The sequence below is a fragment of the Stylophora pistillata genome, chromosome 7 (genome assembly GCF_964205215.1).
Source record: "Stylophora pistillata chromosome 7, jaStyPist1.2, whole genome shotgun sequence".
Lineage (NCBI taxonomy): Eukaryota > Metazoa > Cnidaria > Anthozoa > Scleractinia > Pocilloporidae > Stylophora > Stylophora pistillata.
The window spans coordinates 7,586,323-7,609,145 of NC_142525.1; the positions used below are offsets into that span (position 1 = coordinate 7,586,323).

The following is a 22,823-nucleotide window of genomic DNA, read 5'->3' on the forward strand; positions in this document are numbered from 1 at the left end:
GTGTGAAAATGAAGAATGTTCTTTTTATATGATTCTTCATTCACAACAATGATTTATGAGCTTATCCATTTTATTGAAATAAGAAACAAATTAAGATGAAGAAAAGAAACCAAGTATGGAGACAGGTTAAGTCATATGGGTAGGATTCAAAAGCTTCATAGACATGAAACTATGATTTTTAAACAATAAAAGGTAGTCTATGACAGTGTGTGGCTACTGATGTATTTTTGTAGAATATTGCATTAGAAAATGCAAAGTTGCATAAAATGTAGAGGAGTTAATGAACAGCTCTTATCAATGTCAAAATTGTGATAGAAGGAGGACTTGGTTAGAGCAGAATATATGCACTGGTCAACTGACAAGCTGAAGACAAAGCCAAAATTAACGCAAGTGGAATACATACTATTTAATGTGCACTATGTAAGAGGATACTAAAAATGAAAACACTTTCCTCACATACTGTACGTATTGCATATGTGCTGCAATAGATAAATTGTTGCCTCACATTCTGATGACAAAGGGTTAAGTCCTAGCTAGATCATTTATCTTTTCTTTTTCCTTTTTTTGTTTAAATTCCTCATTAAAAGTAGATGTTCTTATTTTACTTTAACCTGGAACCTCTCCATTTATTAGGCAGTGATCTGCACTTAAGAAGCCAATTACCAAAGCACAGCATGTGTATTTCCTTTCACCACAGTCAGAACTGAACCAGCTCGCACGAGTCATGACAAGAGTTGGAAAGGGTGTTGACATGAGTGATGAGAGATGTTACAAGAATTGCACGATATATACCACTTACAAAACCATGAGGGATTTTGGTTTTGGTTTACAGACTTACACAGTGCTAAGACATAGTGAACACACCTTCCCTGAATGTTTTTATCAAACTCTGCTTAGTAAGTTTAAAACTCAGGATAAACAAAAAACTACACACACCTGTCTCCCATGAATTGTTGTCAGAAATGGTCTTTTTCAAAATTGTTTCTTCACTTGATTTGTCTGCAATGCAGTCTTCATCCTTGAACCACTTACTCAGAAGCTCTTGATAATATTCTTCAAGATCGGCATCCACACAATTAAGTTTGATATCATCAATGTAATACTGATAGTGGGTCCCTCCAAGGCGCAAAAAGATGTCTTTGATGTCATTCCAGTAAGAACTGAAAGTTGAATCATCAACCGAACCACTGGAAGCGTGACTGTAAACTCCGTCTCTTAAGACCTTGATTCGAGTGATGTCAGCTTCTGGAGAGGTGTCTGTTACAGGAGGAAACTTATCGCTGCTACTGGTAGGGAAAGTCAAACCAAAGATATTCCTCCACAGGAGAAGTAGTAGGGATATTTTTAATTCCCTTGAGGAAACTCGAGATTGGCAAGTAGGATACAGTTTGAACCACTGTGAGGGACTCAGGACTCTCTTCTTTCTCAGTGATAGTAATTTTTCTTTGTTTTGAGGATCAGCCAGAACTGTGTGAAGGTTTCCTGGAAGACATTTACTGTCAAAGATCTCCCTTAACACACGTGATCCAACATCAACAAGAAGGCGACACAGCTGGATGAAATTAGAAGCTTCTTTAGTAGAAAGATTTGATAGAGTAGCACAAGCCATGAAGACCTGTCTCCTATAAGGAAATGTTTATACATATTAGTTATTACAGGCAACTTAACTCCCAGAAGTAATTAACCTGTAACTTCTCCCTACAATATCCATATATTACCCTGCAAAATAGGTAACAAGAATACTCAAACTTATCAGGTAGTTGTTATCTTGATCAAACGACCAATTCTCATAACTAATCTGCAAGAAAATGTATAGCAGCTAGAGTTGAGAACTAACAGTCAGATCTGGGGAGTTACAGGGTTAATAAAAATTTTACGGTGACAAAGTTATTACGATTTTAAATCTAAAATTTAAAATATAATTCATCATTCAACCAGCCTGTCTGCACTGTTTGATGATGATGATACACTTTGCTGCATCCCTCAGCTAATGGTCATTAGAGGAATTCACACAAGGAGTGGGGGTGTGTCACCTCTGCAGTATGTTCAGACCCATGCATGAGCGCTTTAAGTTTCCTCTAAAAGTTTTTAATGGGTTCAACTTCAAAACCAACAAGTTTGTACTGAAGCTCTTTGGTTCTTTCAGGCCACTTTCTTTCTAAGAACTTCTTTAATTTTTTTATTAATCAAAAGCTTCAAAAGAACTTGAACAACCTTGTCCTAAAGATAGAAGTAATGAGGTCATCTCCATCACCCCTTGCAGTCCTGTCTAGTAGGAAAAGTTAATAAGTACTCACACGAGTTGAAATTGATGGTTTGCAATGTGTTATCAGACATATTTTTCTTTTGATGGCAACACGAGAAGATGTGTGAATCATGTGGTATTTTAATTGCAGCTGACTGAATTTTGGTCACATAATGATAGAAATGAGTGGGGGAGGGATAAGATAGAGAAGAGCGCGTGGACATCTCGCTTCATTTTTAAAGAACTTATTAGTTTTCAAAGAACCCACAGAAAGCTCATATTCGATCATAGATCTGCTTAGTTTCCCATGTTACGTTTTGCTGGAAATTGGTAAGAAAACCAAAAACCTTCGGGGAGTCGCGAGGAATATCTGGTCGTGATTTCCCGGTGTTGTTACTTAACTCCTTTGTTTGTGAAACATATTTACGCTTTACCAAAAATTAAAGCAGTATTTTTGCTCAATTCCAGAATATGGATTAATTCCTCTTCGAATCCAAGAATCAAAGAAATGTGACAGAAAAAGGAAGAGTGCGATGTTTTTATAACTGTTTTCACAACTTGTGGTGTAATCCAGCTGTTAAGATCTAACCACTACAATGCGACATAAATTTCTGTGGTTCTAAAGTGGATACATAATATTCAAATATCGATTTTTAGTTCTCTTTCACAGAATTTAACTTTTACCCGGGCCTTTGCCAATCACTTCTTGCGTAAAAACCTAGGAAACCTGATAAGTGGAAATTTGGCGGCTACTGTTGCTCGCTGATATTATCTGTCTGCAAAACGTAAAAGTCAGTAAAGTTGACTGATTCTGCCCGGGAAATTTTTATTGTCTGGAGCTTGGACATGTCAGGAGAGTTTCATTGATATTTGATATTTGACTAAACACTTAATATGCACCTATTGCTTTTTTCGTCAAAAATAAGTTCTTCGATTAGCCTTCTTTCACTGGAACCTGTGTTGGGTAAAATATTATTTTCAAACATTTACTGCGCACTGTTTGCTTTCTCCAAAATTTTTACATTGCGTAGGCAGGTGTTACACGTAGATGTCAGTGGGTGTCCATTTTTTCCCAAGAACAAGCTCCAGTGAAAGAAGACTAATTATAGAACCTTTTTCTGACGAAAAAAGCGATAGGTGCATATTGAGCTTTTACTCAAAAATCAAGGTGAAAGATAAAAATCGCTCAGTATTTTCGCATGTGTGCAATCACAGGGGGCCCATACAATCTGTTTGTGTAGCCGATTGTTATTTTATAGTGAATACACCAGATTTACTGTTTGCCTCACCTGTAGCAATATCTTGCGGACTATGTCAGTCTATAAATCAATGATAAATAAACGTTGAATTTCAAATCGCTCAAAAAAAATCATCTTTGGGGCAAAAGGACGACTATACACCACAGGTAGTCAGCAATATAATAATTGCTGAAGGTGAGATCAATGGTAAATATGGCACATTCACTATGAAATAACAATTGGCTACACAAACAGATTGTATGGGTTCCCTATGGTGCAATAAGGCGAAGTGGATCATATTTCAGAAGGAATATGCAAATTTTTCCGTGTGTGAAGACATATCAAGTTTCATGGAATCCCTCAACAGGAAGCAAGGCGAAAATGACCTAGAAATATTTCTGGACGATAGTTTTATTTCAAAACATTTCTTCGTCTGCTATTATAAGCAAAAAACACACGAATTTCTAACGTGAACAAACTCCATGTGGTAAAATTCATCATGCTTAGATTGTTGTTTACTTCGAACCTCACGGCCAGAAGATCGCATAGCGTTATGTCGTAAATTCTGAAAAAATTACAATTTGATACAAAATCTTCAATTGATCAATACTTTTTGAACACATTCTTACTCAAACATAATATTTACCGGGCCATGGAATCGTCAAATTGTTGCTAGGCCCTGCTTGAAGTCTGAAAGTTCAGTTTTTACTTTATGGCCACAATTCGCATCGCTTTAGAGAATTGTAGTGTCGTTGACTCGAGGGCTTATTCTGTCACCTTTAAGACCTTGATATCCCTTATTTTCATAACAAGAGTATTGTATAGTATTGCTACTTCATATTCTGAGTTCCACAAGGTCTAACTTGATTGTTAAGGAACGAAAAATTCGACTTGAAAATTTTGAATGTCGGCCGTGCGGATGCCACATTTTCAAATTTGATGATTTAGGGTGAACGCATGGAATAATGCCCCTCTGGTACCCCTTAAAGCCATCAAAATGAATGCACGGATGGCAAATTTTGATTGATTTGCTGATCTCCTAACAATAGAGGAAGTCTGGGGACAAAATTCTGCTTAATAGGGAAGGTAGGGGGAAGCTTTCTTGCACGAGCCAGTCCGGCAGTTTGGGCGATTACGAGCAGTTCCGGTATCAAGGTGATAACCAACCGTAGGTACTAAAAGTTGGAATCACCTGAAATCACCTGAAACCACCTGAAACCATCTGAAACCATCTGAAACCACCGATGAAACCACCTGAAACCCCCAAGGAAACCATCTGAAATTACCTGAAATATCTCGAAAGAATTTAAAACAACATGAAAGCACCTAAAAAATTACGGGTAACATCAGAAAATAAGTGTTAACAATTGAGTTTAGCCACAGGGAGCCCCGCCTACGGATATCGTATATAATACCCTACAGTACAGAATAGGCACCACAAACAGGTCTTCAAGAAAACATTCCATTGTTCTTGTTGAAAACACACTCTACAAATGGCTGGGAGTTGCACGGGAATGTGCGATTCAATTCTTGACAAAGCACTTGCTTGACAATAACCACATGCGATCGCGAATGCAAAAAAGAAACTGTTTTAAATCGAAAGAAATACGTGAAGTTTTTTCAATGGGATCATGCAAATTATATATGAAAAAGCCCAGGAAGGCCTGAAGATTTTCAAACTTACAAAGGAAATTTTGAACATTGTGTTTCTTTTTAATCAGAGACGAATTTATAGCGTGACCTAGAATTTCACTGACTTTGTTATTGCAAAAGTGAAATATATGTGGATTTTTTGCAAGGTATTTTACTGCAAATGACAGAATATAGCTGATGAATGGTGGCTTAAACTTCCACTGCCTAAGTAAATTTCAGGTGGTTTCATCGGTGGTTTGAGATGTTTTCAGATGGTTTCAGATGGTTTCAGGTGATTCCAACTTTTAGTACCAACGGATAACGAACGTGCCTGTCATTTGAAAGAATGTTTTTCTATCATAAACCACAAAAGGCAGAGGGGATATATATTGCATGTATCTCTACAACATTCCAAGAAAATCCAACCAGACTAGACAATATAAATTGATAATCGGTCATCAGACGCTACCGAAGGTAAAATCATTATATGTTGTGCGGCAACATACAAGTCTTCAACAAACACGCAGAAGGAACTGACAAAGCACTAAACCACAAGTTTTGAAAGATTTGGCTTTGTAATAACATACTTCATGGCTAGCAGCCCAAAAAATCCAGCCAAAATAATAAATAATAAGTTATCGACTTAAAAACTGCAGAATGTAGAGATATCAAGTGTAACTAGGGAAAAATACGAACATATCTCCATCAAACAGAAAGTGCTGACCGAAGCACAAAGCCATGAGTTCAATGAATCTATCTTTTAAAACAAATGTTTCATGGCTAGTGGCAGAACAAATCAAGCCAAATTCGTTAAAATAATAACGAATAAGTGAATCAACATGAAAACTATTGAATATAGCGATATCAAGAATGCATGTAACTATGCGAACAATTCGCAAAATACGAACGTCTCCTCAACAAACAGGAAGTTCTAAGCACTAAGCCACGAGGGTTGACACAATTCCCCCGCTAGTAATAACATGAAACAAGTTGAAAAGTATGTATATGGTACATGAATGTCTTTACCTTGGAGAGAATCGTCCGCTTGGAAACGTCGAGCTGGTCTTTCGAAGAAGAGCTCAACCACACCCGACTCGCTCCTCAGCCATGTTGGAGTCTTCTGTAACCTTTAGAATAGGGTTGTGCGTACAGAGCGTTTTCACTCACGTGACCAAATTTCTTTATCGTCATGGTAACCGACTTCATCCGCCATGTTGGTGTTCTATGATAATCAGCTGTGAGTATTGTGACAGGAAACATTTGGAGCACATTTTACGGTTTTGAGAAGACAATAGTGTAATATTTATATTTTCGTTATCACGGCCCTTTGCCTGGTCATTAGCTGTGGGAACAAAACAGGGAAGAAGTGGTGTAACGTCGGAAAAGTAATGTTTTTTCGTGTCCCACGTGTTTAGTATAGCCAAGGAGAGTACACCGAAGAACTTACTTCTGAGTGAAGAAGAATGTGGATCTGTGCGATAAGCAGAGATGACTTAACTGATGATATTTAAGAACGCGATAGGGTCTGCAGCCGGCACTTCGTTTCAGAAGAAGCTGCGAAAGATTGGGATCGATTCAACGTAGACTGGGTCCCTACCCTCCATCTTGAGCATTCAAATATGCAGGTCCATTGCATCGGGTAACTATTTTATTTTCACGATAATAAAGTGGGTATTCTTTCTCTCCAAAAATTTTTTAACTGTAGATGTACCTTAAGCAGTCTAAAATTTAGGAAATATTTTCAATACACCAGATTTTAAAGACTGATATAAATGGTTTCTCATTTTAGGGACATCAAATTGCATTGTTTCAGGGTGTATACAATAAGCAAGGCATGTAGCAAAGCTGGCAGCAAATACTCCACAGTCACTGCTATTTGTCTGTTGTTGCACAGGGAAAACTTGAATGCTAGTAAAATTTGAACGTCCAACAATTGAGTACCTGCTCGTGTACTTCATTTAGAATAATGTTATGATACAAACTGTCATACAAGTTGACAGTGCCATCTTCACACCCTACTGAGCTTACACATACCCAGTGGACATTACCAGTATGCAGAATCTGAATAAATTACCTGATTGAAGTTTCTAACAGGGCCCAAAGTTGGTCTCTGAAAGCCCTCCACATCTGGATTAATGTTTCTTAGACAAACATGTACTTCATGGATAATATCACAGTCAAGCCAACCATTGTGTGATGAAATCAATTGGTAATGCCCATCATACAGCTTTGCAAGTGATGCTGTCTTTTCTGAAGAGCATTTTGAAACACAAGTTATCACAACACTATCATCAGATGTATTGAAAGTGTCATTAACAACCTTTGTTCAGTTTTTCCTCCTGATTTACACACCATACATTCCCAAGTTGTCATTGCATTGTTCAGGACCTGCTTGAAGTATAAGCAGGGCAAATGAAAAAAATTTCTACCTTGACAAAATGGGTTGTGGCATTTCAGCAGTTTATCTGAACAGTGGCTTCTGTTTGCATGTACAGATAAAATCTAATTTGAGAGCTTCATCTAAAATATCTCTTGTCTGTTTGCATTTTGATTTTTCATTTTTGGCTGCTGGTGTTTTTAGACACAGGGGACAAAACCACTTGTTAGGCTCTTTTGGAATTTTCAAACAAGATAAATGAAAAGTAGAGATGGGACATCCTTGGTCTGTGCATGTTACCACAGGCCCTGTAGCTGCTAGTCTGCAAAAACAAGCAGAATTGGGATCAGGGGATGAATGAGACAAACTTCACATTTGAGTATACCACCTTCCCAAAATTTCTAGTAGCACACAGTATCTCTAGAAGTGATTAAGTTTGGAAACAACAGAGTGCCAGTGGCTGACATCAGGCAAAATTCTTTTACAGAAGAGATCAATTTGCTCATGAAAACCACAAACAACAAAGTCACAATAAAGCTCTTCAGTAGTGAATATTTACTGTTGGATTTGGAAAAAGTAGGCATGAGTTGTATTTGTTAATATACTGCACCAAGTCTGTATCCTTTAAACAATAGGGGCATTTGACCTCCCCACATCCATTCCCACAACATTCACACCTACAAAAAGTCAGGTGTGGCATGTAACCATGGATATTGTTTATTGATAAACGTGCCTCATTTCGTTACCTGAAAGTTGATGTGCTTTTCCTTCATGATCTTTTCATAAGTTTCAATAGCAACACTTTCATGTTTACAGCCATGTTCTGTAGACTTCTATACGCCTTAAAATAGTCCTTACTGTAATATCTCGTGTAAAGCACTAAAACAACAATAAATCCATCGATTCGACCAGAGGCAGGCACTCTGGATCGTATTTTTTGTCTGATAACAAGAGAGGATCGATTCCAACACAAGAAATCTTCTCTAAATAACGTTTTCTCACGTGGGGATCGAGTGTGTTCGCATAATCTGAGAGAGGATATCCCGCCATGTTGAAAAATGTGGAACACCAACATGGCGACTCAACTTTCCCGCGAAATTTGTGACGTCATGTGCAAACGCTCTATTAATCCTATTTGCATCATACATGGTAGGTGTGCGCACTCTGATTGTGTTGCATCATCGTCGTAAAACAAAAAGTGAGTTCTTTTCATCCTGCCGCGGTCGGGTGAACAACATTGGTGGCAGCAAGATAGTGTGAATTTACGTGGAATATAATGGAGATTCGCTCTCTGTTGCCTTTCCTTCGAAAGTTAAAAAGTTTTGACGGGCCTGTGCGACTTCTGTCATTCCTCTGTGACGGATTCGTTCACAGGAGGCTACCGACGTGATTCAGAAAGAATCGAAACCGAACGCAGTTTTGCCTAAGTATTTCGACACAAATGGCAACAATTACATTCACAGCCGATGGCGGGATGAATGATGTTCAAAGTCAGAAATTACATTCTTTAAACGCGGATTATTTGATAGCGAGTTGACTCTTGACATGCAAACGCATTAAAAAGAGACAGAGACCTTCTTGATGAACTTTTTTCCACTAAGCGTGCTATTAAAACGGGATTCGTCACAGGAAAAGCCCCACACCTTCTATGATCGAATTCGTCTCGCTCCACGTTTAATAAAAATGTCTATAATTTCAAAATACGGTCCAAGAATAAATGATACCTAAATTAAGTTTTTGAGAAACGTACATGTGGAATTATTTCCTGCAGGAGAGAATGCATACTTAAAAACCAAAGAAAATAGCGATCGAACAATTTCATCCGGTTTAGCCAAACCTCCAGAGCCGACAGATGGGGAAATGACGTCTTAAAAGTAACCGTTATTATCACATCGCAAAGGAAAGTCGAGAGATATCCTAATAAGAGCGTAACTGGCTGTGGTGGCACTAGAGATCGCAATCGTAATTTAACAGTCCGGTTGGGGCCTATCCGAACTAGGGAAAAAACTTTATTTAGAAAAATTTTCTGTCACCAACACTTAACAAGTGCGGGTGGTTTGTCGCGACTTGACAAATTTTGGTCGAAACGGACAAATTTTCATACGCACCGCCGACAAAATTTGTCCTGGGTAAAACCTTGGCAAAATCATTATTTAAGATAAGGCTATTGTAAATCGCGATTTAGCAAGCTGTCATGTCAGAGCTGTCATCATAACACGTTATATATATTCCCTTGGCAGCGCGTTTTACGCCTGTTTATGGAAGGCGTCTGTACGAGGTGTGGTGTTCAATCTATCAACACAAGGCATCATGGGTTTCTGAATTGTGTGAAGGGCGTTTCAAATAACGGCGAATTTTACGGTTACCTTGGTTCGTATAGTTCACGATTTAACGCCGTTAGTTAACGGCATGAAATCCTACACTAAATATAATAACTATTATATATAACACAAACACTTAAAGAAATAACGCTGTTAGTTAACTGCGTAAAATCTTACAATTACTTTGTAAAAGAAATAACACCGTTGGTTAACGGCGTAAGATCGTACACGAATACTTAGTAAACGAAATAACGCCGTTGTTAACGGCATCAAATCTTGAAATAATTTAGTAAAAGAAATAATGCCATTAGTTAACGGCGTAAAATATACTAATATACTTTATGCTGATAAGAATCTTAAGGCGATCGAGCAAACGGTTAATGTAGAGTTGAATAACGTACATGACTGGTTAACTACAAATAGGTTGACATTGAATACAAAAAAATCAAATTTCTTAATTTTTCGTCCTCATCAGAAAAAAATGCATTTTTCTCCACAAATAGGTATTTTAGATTGTGAGACAAACCGAAGAGTTAGTTTAGAGCAAAAAAGTTATATCAAATATCTAGGCGTTTTAATTGATCAAAATTTGTCATGGAAAAACCATGTTGACTCTGTTATCGTAAAAATAAGTAAAACAATAGGGATGATTGCAAAGCTGAGGTACTTCGTTCCCTCTACTATCCTTGTAAATATTTACAATTCATTAATTCTACCTTATATAATTTATGGACTCCTTGCCTGGGGCAATGCGTCAAATGCTTATTTAAACAAGATTTTAGTTCTTCAAAAGCGAGTTTTGCGCTTAATCTATTTCACCGATCGAAGAGAGCATGCCATCCCTTTATTTGCCAAAGCAAAAATTCTGCCTGTTACGTTCCTATATTATGAAGCCGTAAGTAAACTTATGTTTGACGTGCACAACCAGAGGGCTCCCATTAATATTTTGAAACTATTTACTAAAACATCTCATATTCATACCTACAATACTCGATCATCCAAATCGCAGCTCTTTAGTACAAAGTACTCTAGACTTAACCTACAAAAAAGGGCTTTCTCGCGTGTTGGTGTCAAAATTTGGAATAAGATACCGAAAGAATTCAAAACGTTATCAAAACATTCCTTTAATAAACAAATTAAAACGTCTTTATTTCAGATACTAGATAATGAAGATTCTTATCTTGATGTTGAAAAGATCTCCTCTAAACTTAAGGACTGCATAATTAAAACAAATTGATCCGATTGCTTTCAGTACTAATGTATTTGCTTCTATACTTTATTGAACAACTATTGATGTATTTGCCAGCTATGCTTCTTTTTATAATTTAACAATATCTAACTATTTAGTTTTTAATTTTCTTTATATATTGTAAATAATGTTTGTTGATGATTGACCCGCCTCGAATAGCAAATTTGCTGTCTGCGGGTCAACATAATCTAAATCATTTTGTAAGAAAAAGAAAAATAAAGTGTGTGTGTGTGTAAAACCGTACAATAAATATAATACGGAGCTGTCTATTTTAGGTGTCATGTTCCAGGAAAATTAACATAACATCATAACATCACCTTTATTTCACCTCGGATTTACAAGAGTAGCTGTATAGCTAATTTCTCCGAGAAAGAGAAAAAGAAAAAATTAAGTAAATAAATAAATAAGTAAATAAAATATATAAAAACAAATAGAATCGTATATTATATGCAGTACATTACGCCACTATTTATATAAGTAACAATTGCATTTATGTTCAAAGGAAATTTAATGTTGGAAAAAAATTGGACATATTTTAGTTCTAAACTCATTCAACGACATCAGTGACCTCAGGTCCTCTGTTAGTTTGTTCCACATGTTTGCAGAATTGTATCTGAAGGAGTGAAGACCATAAGTGGTTGCATTGACATATGGGATAACAAGTTTCTTTGATCCTCGTAGGTTGTAGTCAGTACTCCTCATTTGAAAAAGACCTCGTATGTACTTCGGGATTGTTTCGAACTGAATTGTCTTAAAAACTATTTTCATCATGTCTCGGCACCTAATACTTTACAGATCACTAGAATTAATTAATTGTAATTACAGTGAACATGTACGAGATAAGCTTATGAAGGCGAATAAGAGTCTATTTATGTTAAGATCTCTACGGAAGGAAGGTTTCGGCCAAAGCGAAGTTGACCGCCTATTTAGCACCTTAGTCCTACTGAATTTTACTGATGGTGTGTCTGTTTATGGTGCGGTAGATTCAGACCTCACGGTAATACAAAATTTCCTCGATAGCTGCTTTAAAAGAAAATATATGTCTAAGAGAATAGACATTCGAGACCTATTCCAAAAGGCAGATAGGAAGCTCTTCAAGGCAAGATCCGCTGATCCCGGTTGCCCGCTAAGTAAAATTATTCCTAAGAAAAAAAGAGACAAAATATAACCTCAGAAATAGAACTGTCCATCATCCTGGAATAAATTCGGAAAGGTTTAAGAATGTGTTTTTAAATAGGCTAGTTTTTAGATATATTAATTAGATTATTATTTGTCTAGTTATAGTTAATGATTCTTACATTATCTATTTTAATATTCAACGATTCTTAGATTATCTTTTAATATTGTAACTTGAGATATGTACTTTTATCTTGAGATAATAAAGATTATTATTATTACTATTATTATTATTATGCTTAAGAGGTACAAGAAAGAAGAGAAGAACATTTGAAACATTCGATACAGATTTTTTAATTGACAATGCTATGGCAAATATAGGCTAGACATTTTTAAAATTTGTTTTACAGTTTTTTAGAGTAAGAGTATCATTTCCCTTTTCATATCTTTTTTTTTTTAATGTAATTTACTTTTATAAGGATAATTTCGATGTATGTTTTCTGAAATTCTTTCAATACAAACTAGTAGTTGCTTTCGCGATTTTTATATGTAGGTCGTTTTTGTTATCAGAGTTAGTTTGGGTCTGATACGAGTCTGATCCTAGACAACCGAATTATTATGATTATTATTCTTGTTGTTATCATCATCATCATCATCATTATTATTATTATTATTATTATGAAAGAAATTACGCCGTTTGTTAACGGTATAAAATCTCTCAATAAACACCAGCTGAAAGAAATCACACCATTATCTAACGGCGAAATCTCTCAATAAACATAACACTGGTTGAAAGAAAAAACGCCGTTAGTTAACGGCGTAAAATCTCCCAATACATATAACACCGACTGAACGAAATTACGCCGTTAGTTGACGGCATAATATCTGTCTTATACTATTTTGCGAAACGTAATGAAAAAACGAGACGAGACGAAACGAGGCAAGATGTAACGAAACTAAAAGAATAATGCGGATATATTTTCTAATTAGGCAAAGATAACTTTCACAAGAATTTTTGGGGAGTAATTGTCAATTGATAAGAGGGATTTTTATTCATTTCGCAAAGTAGTAATATAAGAAGGGTTACTGCGAAATCGACTATTTTCACCCCGCGGTGACAACGTGACCACTTTCGTGTCACATCACTAACTTTAAAGTGTATATGACAATTTTTTTTGAAGTATTTTCCTTTCTTGATATATGTAATAAATGAAAACTGTTGCGATAATGCGAAAAAAAATAATTTGCATGATTTTTAGCCGCCGAAATACCGCCAATTTCCATATAAAAGTGTCCCGGGAAACTGGGAATGATAATTGTGCTTGTCACGTCACAATGTTTGATAACATTGCGGTCGCGCACAGGCGCCTCCTAATTTCTCTTGCTCGGGGCTTCGACTGTGTGATTGATTAAAGCTAATTTTCGACCCGCACTGTTTAATTTGGTGATGTCTAGCGATTCGGAAAGTAGTGAGACTTTGGATTCTTCAGAAAGTATGGATGGAAGTTTGTTTATACATACATACATAGTTGACCACTAGTTAGTTGACCACTCTCCATGAGGACTTTTCAGGGCCAATTCCCACTCCAGGGGAGGACATCCACAACACTGTAATCTCGTGCGTGGGAAAGTTACGTCTTCTACCCCTAACCCTGCAGGAGACGGGGCCTACGGTTGATTCGTCGTTATCCGAGAAGACTAGAATATCTATCCATTTCTTAATTATAGAAAGGTAGCAAATTCTCCTCACTTATTTTAAGACCATGAGTATCGGTCCGGCCGGTCTATCAAACACAGTGACGTCACAGACGTATATCATGTGACATCTTGCACGCGCGATCTCTGGGACAATTTCAACATGAAAATAGCGCGCATTTTGAACGAAAAAGAGGGGTTTCCAAATATTCTCAAGATCTAAAAACTTTACAGTCGTTTTCCTAACATCATCAACGACCAGAATCAGCGAAAAAAAAATTGTGTCATAGACATTTTAAACATTACAAATTAGTATATCCCCAAAGATTTTGGCCCTTCTCTTATTTCTTAAAGTATTAAAATAAATTTCGCAAAATGGTAATTTTAGGAGAGATACTATTTTGCGAAATGGACTATTTTCACCCTTCAATAGCAATGTCTCTCTTTTCGGGGCACAAAAATACGCTGAAACAGTACACTAAGTATATTCCCGAAGACGTTGGTCGCCCCCTCTTTCATTGTCCACATAAAATTAATTTTGCAAAGTAGTTACCATCTAAACATTTACTATTTTGCGAAATGGACTATTTTCACTCAGCGGGCGGTAACAATGTTGCCATTCTCGTGTCACACCATCATCATCATCATCATCATGTTAATTTGTTCAAGCAGGTTGAATTTATTGGCAACTGTATAAGCTGATGTAAACCTGCTGTTTTCCCACCCAACCCACCCCAGGGGAGGACATCCAGCACACAGTAATCTCGTGCGTGGGAAATTAACGTCTTTTACCCCTTACCCTGTAAGAGACGGGACCTCCTGTTTTACGTCCTATCCGAGAAGACGAAACAATGTGAGTGAAGTGTCTTGCTTAAGGACTCAACGTTAAGCCCCAGCCAGGACTTGAACCCGGGCCGTTTAACCCAGAGTCCAGCGCACTGACCACTCACGCCTCACACAATAGATTTTCGGTTGGTTTTCATTAAATTTACAATCAAATTCCAAAATATCTAAGCCATCTCCACCTGTATAAACGCCATCTCGATATATTTCGCGAAATAGTGGTTTTAGAATAGTTGCTGTTTAGCAAAATGGACCGTAAATGATCTCAATACCGCTTGGGAAAACTGACCCTGAATGGGTTTACAGGTCTCACCTTTCCTTGTTGGCCTGTACTTCTTCGCTGCCGCGCAACAATACGGTGTTGTCCTCTCCTCAGCTTCCAGTGATTCCATCTAATAAACTCTCAACGAGAGTTTTGGGCTAACAAATTCCTTTAGTCATAATCGACATTTATGAGCTAGCGTATTGTGAGACGCCGAAACCGAGATACATCGTAATAAAAAATCTAAAGTCCTGAACCAATTAATGTCCAATTCGTGACATTAAAAGTGCGTGAAAAGTAAGAGATCAAAGCTGGTTTCCACTAGCACGGAGCCGTGTTTAGTCGCAATCAGAAGCTCAGAGCGATACGACCTAGTGAAACAAAAAACGAAGGGTAAATCAGGTGCAAGCCCGGAGACAGGTTCTTGCAGATTGGAGGCGTTTGAGGGCCAAAGGCGCGAGTTGACTAGCGCCGGAGGCGCAATATTCTAGAAGGGTCGGGAGTGCTTCCCGGAGAGATTTTGAAAGACCGTATTTCGTGCGTTTTGAGGGTGTGCACTGTTTCAGTGCAAAACCAAACATGCACTGTGCAACCGAAGACAGTTTTCCAGTGGCGGCTTGACATGTCTACCGACTCTCCGTCCCGTGTGGAGAACGGTAATGTAAATAAATAGCTATCCAGCAGTTTCATAATCCTATTGCTACAGATATTTTGCTTTAGACTTTTTGATAAAAACCATATATTTGAAAAAGTTACGCCCTTCTGATCGGCTGAAAACAAGTGAAATTTTCATCCAACACGACTGCAAAGTTGTAACGCGAGTGCAGATTACAAATAGTGGGCCACGCGCTGTCACAATTTCGTCTATCTTGACTTTCTGTGATACCTTTTTTATATAAATTATTAACAAGAAATTACAAGATTTCTCGCGCAGTTTGGTGTAAATAGTTTTTAATCTTTTAAAAATGTACTCGTGGTCCTTCACAGCAAATTGAACTCGAAATCATGGTATTACCTTCACTAACTTTCTTTTGAATCGCCGGTATTTAGTAAGCAAAACAGAGATTTCCCAATCCCAATAGAATTAGGATCCTTCTGATCATCTTTCATGCCAGGGAATATTTCATCGCAGTGCTCAACTGCAGTACCGCTGACTTTACCGTAGTACTCAAGATTTTTACTCCTTAAATATCTCTGGTCATTCCTGATGAGGGTTTTTCTTCCATGTTGTATGTGAAGATTAGTAAAAATTTGGTCCATTTGCAAGTTGGAAATCGTGCGAGAGGCCAGCAGTTTGGGTTGGAACTCGGTCTGGTCTTTAATGGAAGTTTTTAAAGATGCTGTGTAAGCGCTTACGGCTTAAAGATAAAAAAGGAAAATTCTAGATAAATAATCTGAACCGAGGAAAAGTACTTTCAGTATTATAAATTCATACTCCATGCTGTTTCGCTGTTTAAAGAGAGGTCCTGACTCCACCCTCATCAGATATGTGCGGTTTCCTTCTAACGACTTGTGTGACACAACAGGATCGCATGTTTCTATCCAATATGAAGCATTTGACAGTTAATTTTCTCGACATGTTTTTCAGCTTAAGTGTGCAAAATTCAAGTCAAGTGTTTTCTAAATCAAAGTTTTGACTCTGTTTTGAAAACTCCTGCATCTGTCTAAGAGATTTTTTTCCAATTGTCAGTTCACTGTTTATCATTATTATTCACTAGTTCAATATTATTACCACAATTATCGTTGTCACAAGCAATCATGATTCTTCATTCAATGCCTGTTCACACCTTGTATGTACAGTAGGATGTGAAGGGAACTTCACCGGGAAATTTTACCCTAACAGGTTCTCAAATTTAAGGTTCTCATATGCGGGTTTTTACTGTATCTCAGAAAACTCCTCCATCTTTTTCTTTCTCCAGGGAAATAAATAGTGCTCAGTCCTCGCTGCATACTCGTTACCACCTAACTGGTTGATAAGTTATGAAAGGAAATCCACAACTACCCACTGAAGGTTGGTTCACAATAAACATCACCAAGGAAAGCAAGGTGAAAAATTACTAGTTTGTGCAAACCTTTCAAAGTGGCAAAATGTGATGAAATCAAGTCAGTTCAATGGAAAGGGCTGCTAAGCCTAATCTACAAATTAATTAAAGTCTGAGACAGTAGGAAAGAAGCAATTCTAAAAGTCTGACGCATTCTATGATTCACTAATCATTATATAACTACTGTATGTAGTGAGCAATAAACATCACTAAGGCTACAAGTATTTCAATCATGAGAACATGTGGAACTTACCTTGAGCAGGTAGTTCATTGGCACCTAAATTATTCAAGAAACAAAAACAATGTTGTCAGTTTAATCCATTAACTCCCACAAGTGACCAAGACAGAATTTCTCCTAACAACATCAATACAACATCAAGCAGACAAGTGGTGAGAATTAAGAAATATATCAACAAAGGGATTGTTGGTTGATCCAATAAAAAATTTTCCTAAGTAACATTGTAAGAATTGTGTGGAGAACAGTGCTGACAATTACTAATGAAATCATAGGAGTGAAAAAGTGAAACTAATTTGTTCTTAAGACATTCACTTAAAATTATCTCAAACCAACGTGATGTCAATTTCAGGTTCGAAGAAAAAGGTAAAAAAACAAAAAACAAAACAATATGTAAGCTGGCATCCATCACTTTCCTTCCCATTCCAAAAAGTTGCAACATCAAAATACAGTTGTACACATATCACTCAATAAGTCTTCTTTATTACTCTAATCTTTAAAAAATGTCAAGAGTGACCAAGATCGAATTTCTCCTTACAACATCAATACGATATCAAGAATAAAGAAAAATATCAATTAGGGATTAAAAGTTGATCCAATACCAATTTATTTAAATTCATGGTAGACAGTAGAGAGAGAATGAGATCTTGGGAGTAAAAAGTGTTACAACAATTTGATGTGTTGCAAATTGGCCTATGAGTTTCTTTCAAATCACATCAAATCTCTTTAGCAGATGTCATTAGCCTCTGTCAGTTCACCATATTTTGGCTGTGGTATATAAACCAAGCTAACTACAGAATACAGGTTTTCTCCTCACTCACAGAATGAACTGTTATCCATTGTTACATCCCTCAATGTAACCAAAAGTTTCTCCCTAACACTTACAGTAACCATTTAAATCCTTAGAGTGACCAGCATCTAATTTCTCGTTACAGTAATACTGCTGAGTCATTGATAAAGATGACAGGAATAGAGGAAATTATTGCCAAACTAGGAAGCTTTGATTGTTGAATGAATTCTCCTTGTCAGTTCCCAAGTAAATGTATAGAGGAAAGTATAGAGAATATGTATATGGATTTCAGGGTGTAAAGGCTTAAAGAAACCATGTTCAACTTATAGGAATCAAAATGAGTGTAACTTGATTGATTTCTTATTTGTAAACTGTTACTGAATAACTCGTTTTGATTTGCAATCCATACAAGAATATCCTGTAGAAACTTAGATCTAAATAGGATACATCTCTGTAAAAAGAGAAGATTGAGACAGAAATACCTTCATTAAAGTGAGGCCAATCTTGTAATATGACTGGATCACTCAAATTGTTGGCCACAACAAATGCTGCCATCACACAAGCAATTTGTTTCCATTTCTCACTTGAAGACTGCCTTTTATTTACAAAGTCTTTGATGCCCTTGACTACCACCGATTCTGTCTTAAAATCATGGACTGCTGCAAACACTCCTGAAAACAACAAAAACACTCATGTCTCTTAACCATAATTTTTCTAAGCTTATTTTCTTTGTATTCTTATGATAATTGTTGAATTAAAGTTCACACAGATTCACATTCTAGCTCCTAGTGAACATCCACATCACAGAAAGAGGTTAGTTAGTCCCTACATGTGCACCAAGACTGTAAAATTAATTTTCAGTTAGCATTACTCAAAAGAAAAACTTTTATCAATTAGAGTTAACCCTTTTGTTCCCAAGATCCTGTCAGTAGTTCTCCTTACTGTCAATCTTACAATTGCTATAATGTTGGTTGGGAGAATTTGGTTTTGGATCCACTAATAATCTCCTGGTTGATATTTTTCTATTCTCATTACTTGTCTGCTTGATATCATATTGATATTGTAAGGAGAAATTCAGTCTTGGCCACTCATGGGAGTTACTGGATTGACAGCTGTGACTGTGATACTATTTCTCAAGCTAAAAACTATTTAACAAAGTACTAACTACATTTTCAAGAACACACATTCTTGACAATTCATGACATCCGGATGGAGCATAAATTCAATTTTAAATTAATTAACTTGTTGCCTTCACCTTTACAAAAGCATCTTCCTACCCTATAATTCCTGTAAAGTTGGTATGCTACATGATACATGTATGTTTCTTGGCCCAGCTGGGACAATTCTAGCACAGTTTTTCTGAAAACACTTGCTACATGTGCAAATATTGTATCCTTGACTCATCAGTCATCATAATGAACATGATTCTCACCTCCACCTTCCATTTCAACTGCAATTGCTTCAGGGTGTTGGCCGATCATGTCCTTGTTTGCCTCTGAGATACTCAGAAACACTCCATCACAGTATACTTTGGCATTATATTCATCAGCATTTTGTAATGGTGCCTTCCAACCATCAGCCACATGTTTGATCAGGTTACCAATATCTCTGCTGGGGGGAGTTTTGTGTGCAGCTGTTATCAGCTTTGCTGAAACAACCACATCTCCTAGGTTGACCTCTTTGCTGTCCAAACCACTGCAGGCACCAACAGAAATAATAGCCTTGGGTCTCAAGAGTAAGATGGCATCTTTTGACACAGACAAAGAGCCCCCAGGAACATCAGGACCTTTAGAGCACCTCATCAATGCAATTTTCATTTTCTTTCCTTGATCATCACCCATGCGGCCAAAGTACACGTAGCCAATACTGTTGTGGTAACTCTTTAAGGGTTCCTTCAGGAAGGCAAAGCAGCTTAGGAACTCACAGTCCTCCACTGTTAATAACAGAATATCAACAGGGAGCTCAACATTGATCCAAGCAGAAGAGGTTTCTGGAAGGTCCCTCATCAGTGGAAGAGTAACACTAAGCTCTGGTGGGCTGGCATTACTATTCAGTGCTGATCTATTCTCCCCTGGCATTATTATTGTCTCTGAAAAGGAACAATGTAGTTTTCACTTTTTTACAAGTTATTAGCCTGATCCAAATGAAGATCAGTCAGTTGATAAAATGGTACAATTTTACAAATGCAAGCTTTAAAAGAAAAAAAAAACTGACTGCTCCTTGTTTTTTCTCCAAGTATGCATGCCTGTGTCATTTGCTGAGTAACAGCATCTTTCACTCAGATTATTAGGCTTCAAATTTTTCATCTTCAGTAAAAAATTATGTATCAGCTATTAATTGTTTCCACAGAACAGCATTAATTCACATCATCAAGAAGAAAAACACAAAACTTTACCACAACATAGTTTGTAAATTCATGCAATCAAATTCAATTGCATTAGTGTGCTTCAATTTCCCACTGTGCATGCTGGTGATGTCAGCAAACAAATGCCTTGTGAAAAAATTTTTTCTCACGAGTGACTTCAGCATTTTTCATTAAAAAATGGGAAAACCTTCTCCAAAAAGTTAAACTAGACATGGCAAAAAGTAAACAAGCTGATGAAGATCTGCCTACTTTTTCTTTGGGAATGGATTTTTAACCCCTGAGAAAAAACCCAGAGAAATGGAAAACAAAATAATCAATGCCAGTTTCATCTCATTTCCTAACTCTAAGTTCACTTCCATGCATGAATTCACCTGTCAGTTTTTGACCAATCTGAGACAAGATCATTGAAACATAGCAAAATACTTTTCCGAAATAAAATAAACAACACCTTGAGGCATAAGAGAGGGAATTTCTGCCCTTTATACATAAATTACAGCCTTGAAAATATTATAAAAATAATTTGTTCATGTGTCATCTGTGTGTTCATCAAGACTTGAAGCACTTGAGGAGTTTGGAGAGCTCTTAAAGAGCTAGAGTTGCTCTCTGCTGTGCCCCGAGCAGCTCTTTCACATCTTTCCTGCTCTCCAAACTTCCTATGTGCTTCAATTCTCAATGAACACATGCTGATGCATGAACCAATTGTTAACTTCCATGTAACTTTGAGTTTCAAACAGAAATTTTGAAGCAAATTGCTTTCATTTCACAACCCCATATATCTAACATTTTTAACATGAAAAAGTACATTTAAAACTCAAATCAGAGGAAAAATCACCCAAACATTCCATTCCTGATTTGTGTTCAGATATGTCAGTGCAACCTTTCAGGTCACCTTCCTTCCTGGCCTTTTTAACCATTTCATCTTCAAGTGATTTTTATATCTTTACTATGAAATTTTTGACAAAATAATATATCATATAATCAAAAAAAAAGGCATAAAACTGTACTTACATGAACATGTTACTATGACTTCTCAAACAGAAATTTTGAGAGAAATTTTTTTTATTTCACAATCCACTATATCTGACATTATCATAAAAACTTAAAATCAACAGAAGTAAATCAAACAAACCTTCCTCCCCTGAACTTTGTTCAGAAATATCAATGGAATCCTCCAGGTCATCTTCCTTTCTGGCCTTTTTTACCACTTCATCTTCATGTGACTTGTCTGTGATGCACTCTTCATCCTTCAACCACTCTTTCAAAAGCTCTTGATAGCCTTCCTCAAGATCGGCATCCATACAATCAATTTTGAGTTCATTGATAGTATCCTGATAGCGGACCCCTCCGATACGCTGAAAGGTGTCTTGGATATCACTCCAGTAGAAACTGAAAGTTGGATCATCAACTGAACCACTGGTAACATGGCTGTTCTAAACTCTGTCTCTGAGGATCTTGATACGAGCGATATGAGCTGCTGGAGTGGTGTCTGTTACCAGAGGAAGGTCATCCTGGCCAGAGGCAGGGAGGGTCAGACCCCAGATATTCCTCAGAAGAAGCACCAGTAGGGAAGTGTCAAAATCCCTTCAGGAAACTGAAGATTTGAAAGCAGGATACAGTTTGCGCCACTGGGAGGTAACCAGGACTCTCTTCTTTCTCAGGGTTTGCAATTCTGCATGATTTCTGGGATTAGTCAGAACAGCGTAAAGGTTTCCTGGTGGACAGACCCTGTCAAATATCTCCCTTACTACACATGATCCAACATCGACAAGGAGGCGACACAACTTAGCATAATTTGAGGTTTCTTTGGTAGAAAGATTTTCTGGAGTGACAGAAGCCATGAAGACATACCTCCTAGGAGGAAATGCATCCATTTATTAAAGGTGAGATTAAAAAATACAAACTGTAACAAAGCTGTTATGATTGTAAATCGAAAAAGGTAAAATTAATACCAAACGTCATTCTGCAAAATAGGCTTAGAGTATCACTATTTCATGACAAACGCGAAATTTTCGATAACTTTCCAGCACTGGAATGTGGCCGATTGAATTCTTTAAAACGGAATATAACCAGTGAGTCAAGGTTGAAAAATAAAGAGAAATCAAGTCTATAACTCAGAGCCACAAATTATACGAACACGTCTCCAACATACAGGAACTGCCGACCGAGGCACTAAGCCACGGGTTTATGCGATTTTGTTTAAAAACACAAATTTCCTCGCTTGTAGTTACAGGAATCAAGCTGGAAAATGAGTGATTCATGAATTACTTTACCTTGACAAGAATCAACTGCCCAGAAACGTTTTATAGGTCTCTCAAAGTAGAGATCAACTACAGCCAACTCGAACAACAGCCATGTTTACACTTAGCAAACAGACTAGTTACCAGTCCTAGTTGGCAAATGTGAAGGAGACACT

At 37.1% G+C, this 22,823-nt stretch overlaps 2 protein-coding genes and 1 long non-coding RNA gene across 4 annotated transcripts in view; all 3 read right to left on the reverse strand.

Moving 5' to 3' along the window:
* The window catches only part of LOC111346976 (uncharacterized), a 120,301-nt gene extending 114,059 nt beyond the window's left edge, over positions 1-6,242 (reverse strand). Inside the window, 2 exon segments of the mRNA XM_088727334.1 lie at positions 937-1,622; positions 6,142-6,242. Coding sequence (XP_088583460.1) covers positions 937-1,609 — 673 coding nt within the window. The 5' untranslated portion in view covers positions 1,610-1,622; positions 6,142-6,242.
* Positions 6,243-7,048: 806 nt separating this feature from the next.
* Positions 7,049-8,346, reverse strand: LOC148726451 (uncharacterized). Its single transcript, XR_015989506.1, has 2 exons — positions 8,239-8,346; positions 7,049-7,814 (listed from the first exon to the last, which is right to left on the reverse strand). It is a non-coding gene; the product is annotated as an uncharacterized LOC148726451 (long non-coding RNA).
* A 7,360-nt stretch (positions 8,347-15,706) lies between these two features.
* LOC111346978 (uncharacterized) lies at positions 15,707-22,794 on the reverse strand. Of its 2 annotated transcripts, none has more exons than XM_088727371.1 (6): positions 22,681-22,794; positions 21,540-22,261; positions 19,478-20,134; positions 18,528-18,716; positions 17,274-17,297; positions 15,707-16,336 (listed from the first exon to the last, which is right to left on the reverse strand). In XM_088727371.1, the coding sequence occupies exons 2-6, from the start codon at positions 21,706-21,708 to the stop codon at positions 15,999-16,001; spliced, it is 1,377 nt and encodes a 458-aa protein (XP_088583497.1). In that variant the 5' UTR covers positions 21,709-22,261; positions 22,681-22,794; the 3' UTR covers positions 15,707-15,998. The 2 variants fall into 2 exon arrangements, with proteins under 2 accessions (XP_088583497.1, XP_088583498.1); XM_088727372.1 differs by having other exon boundaries at positions 21,540-22,001; positions 22,681-22,786.
* Between the last annotated feature and the right edge of the window lie 29 nt (positions 22,795-22,823).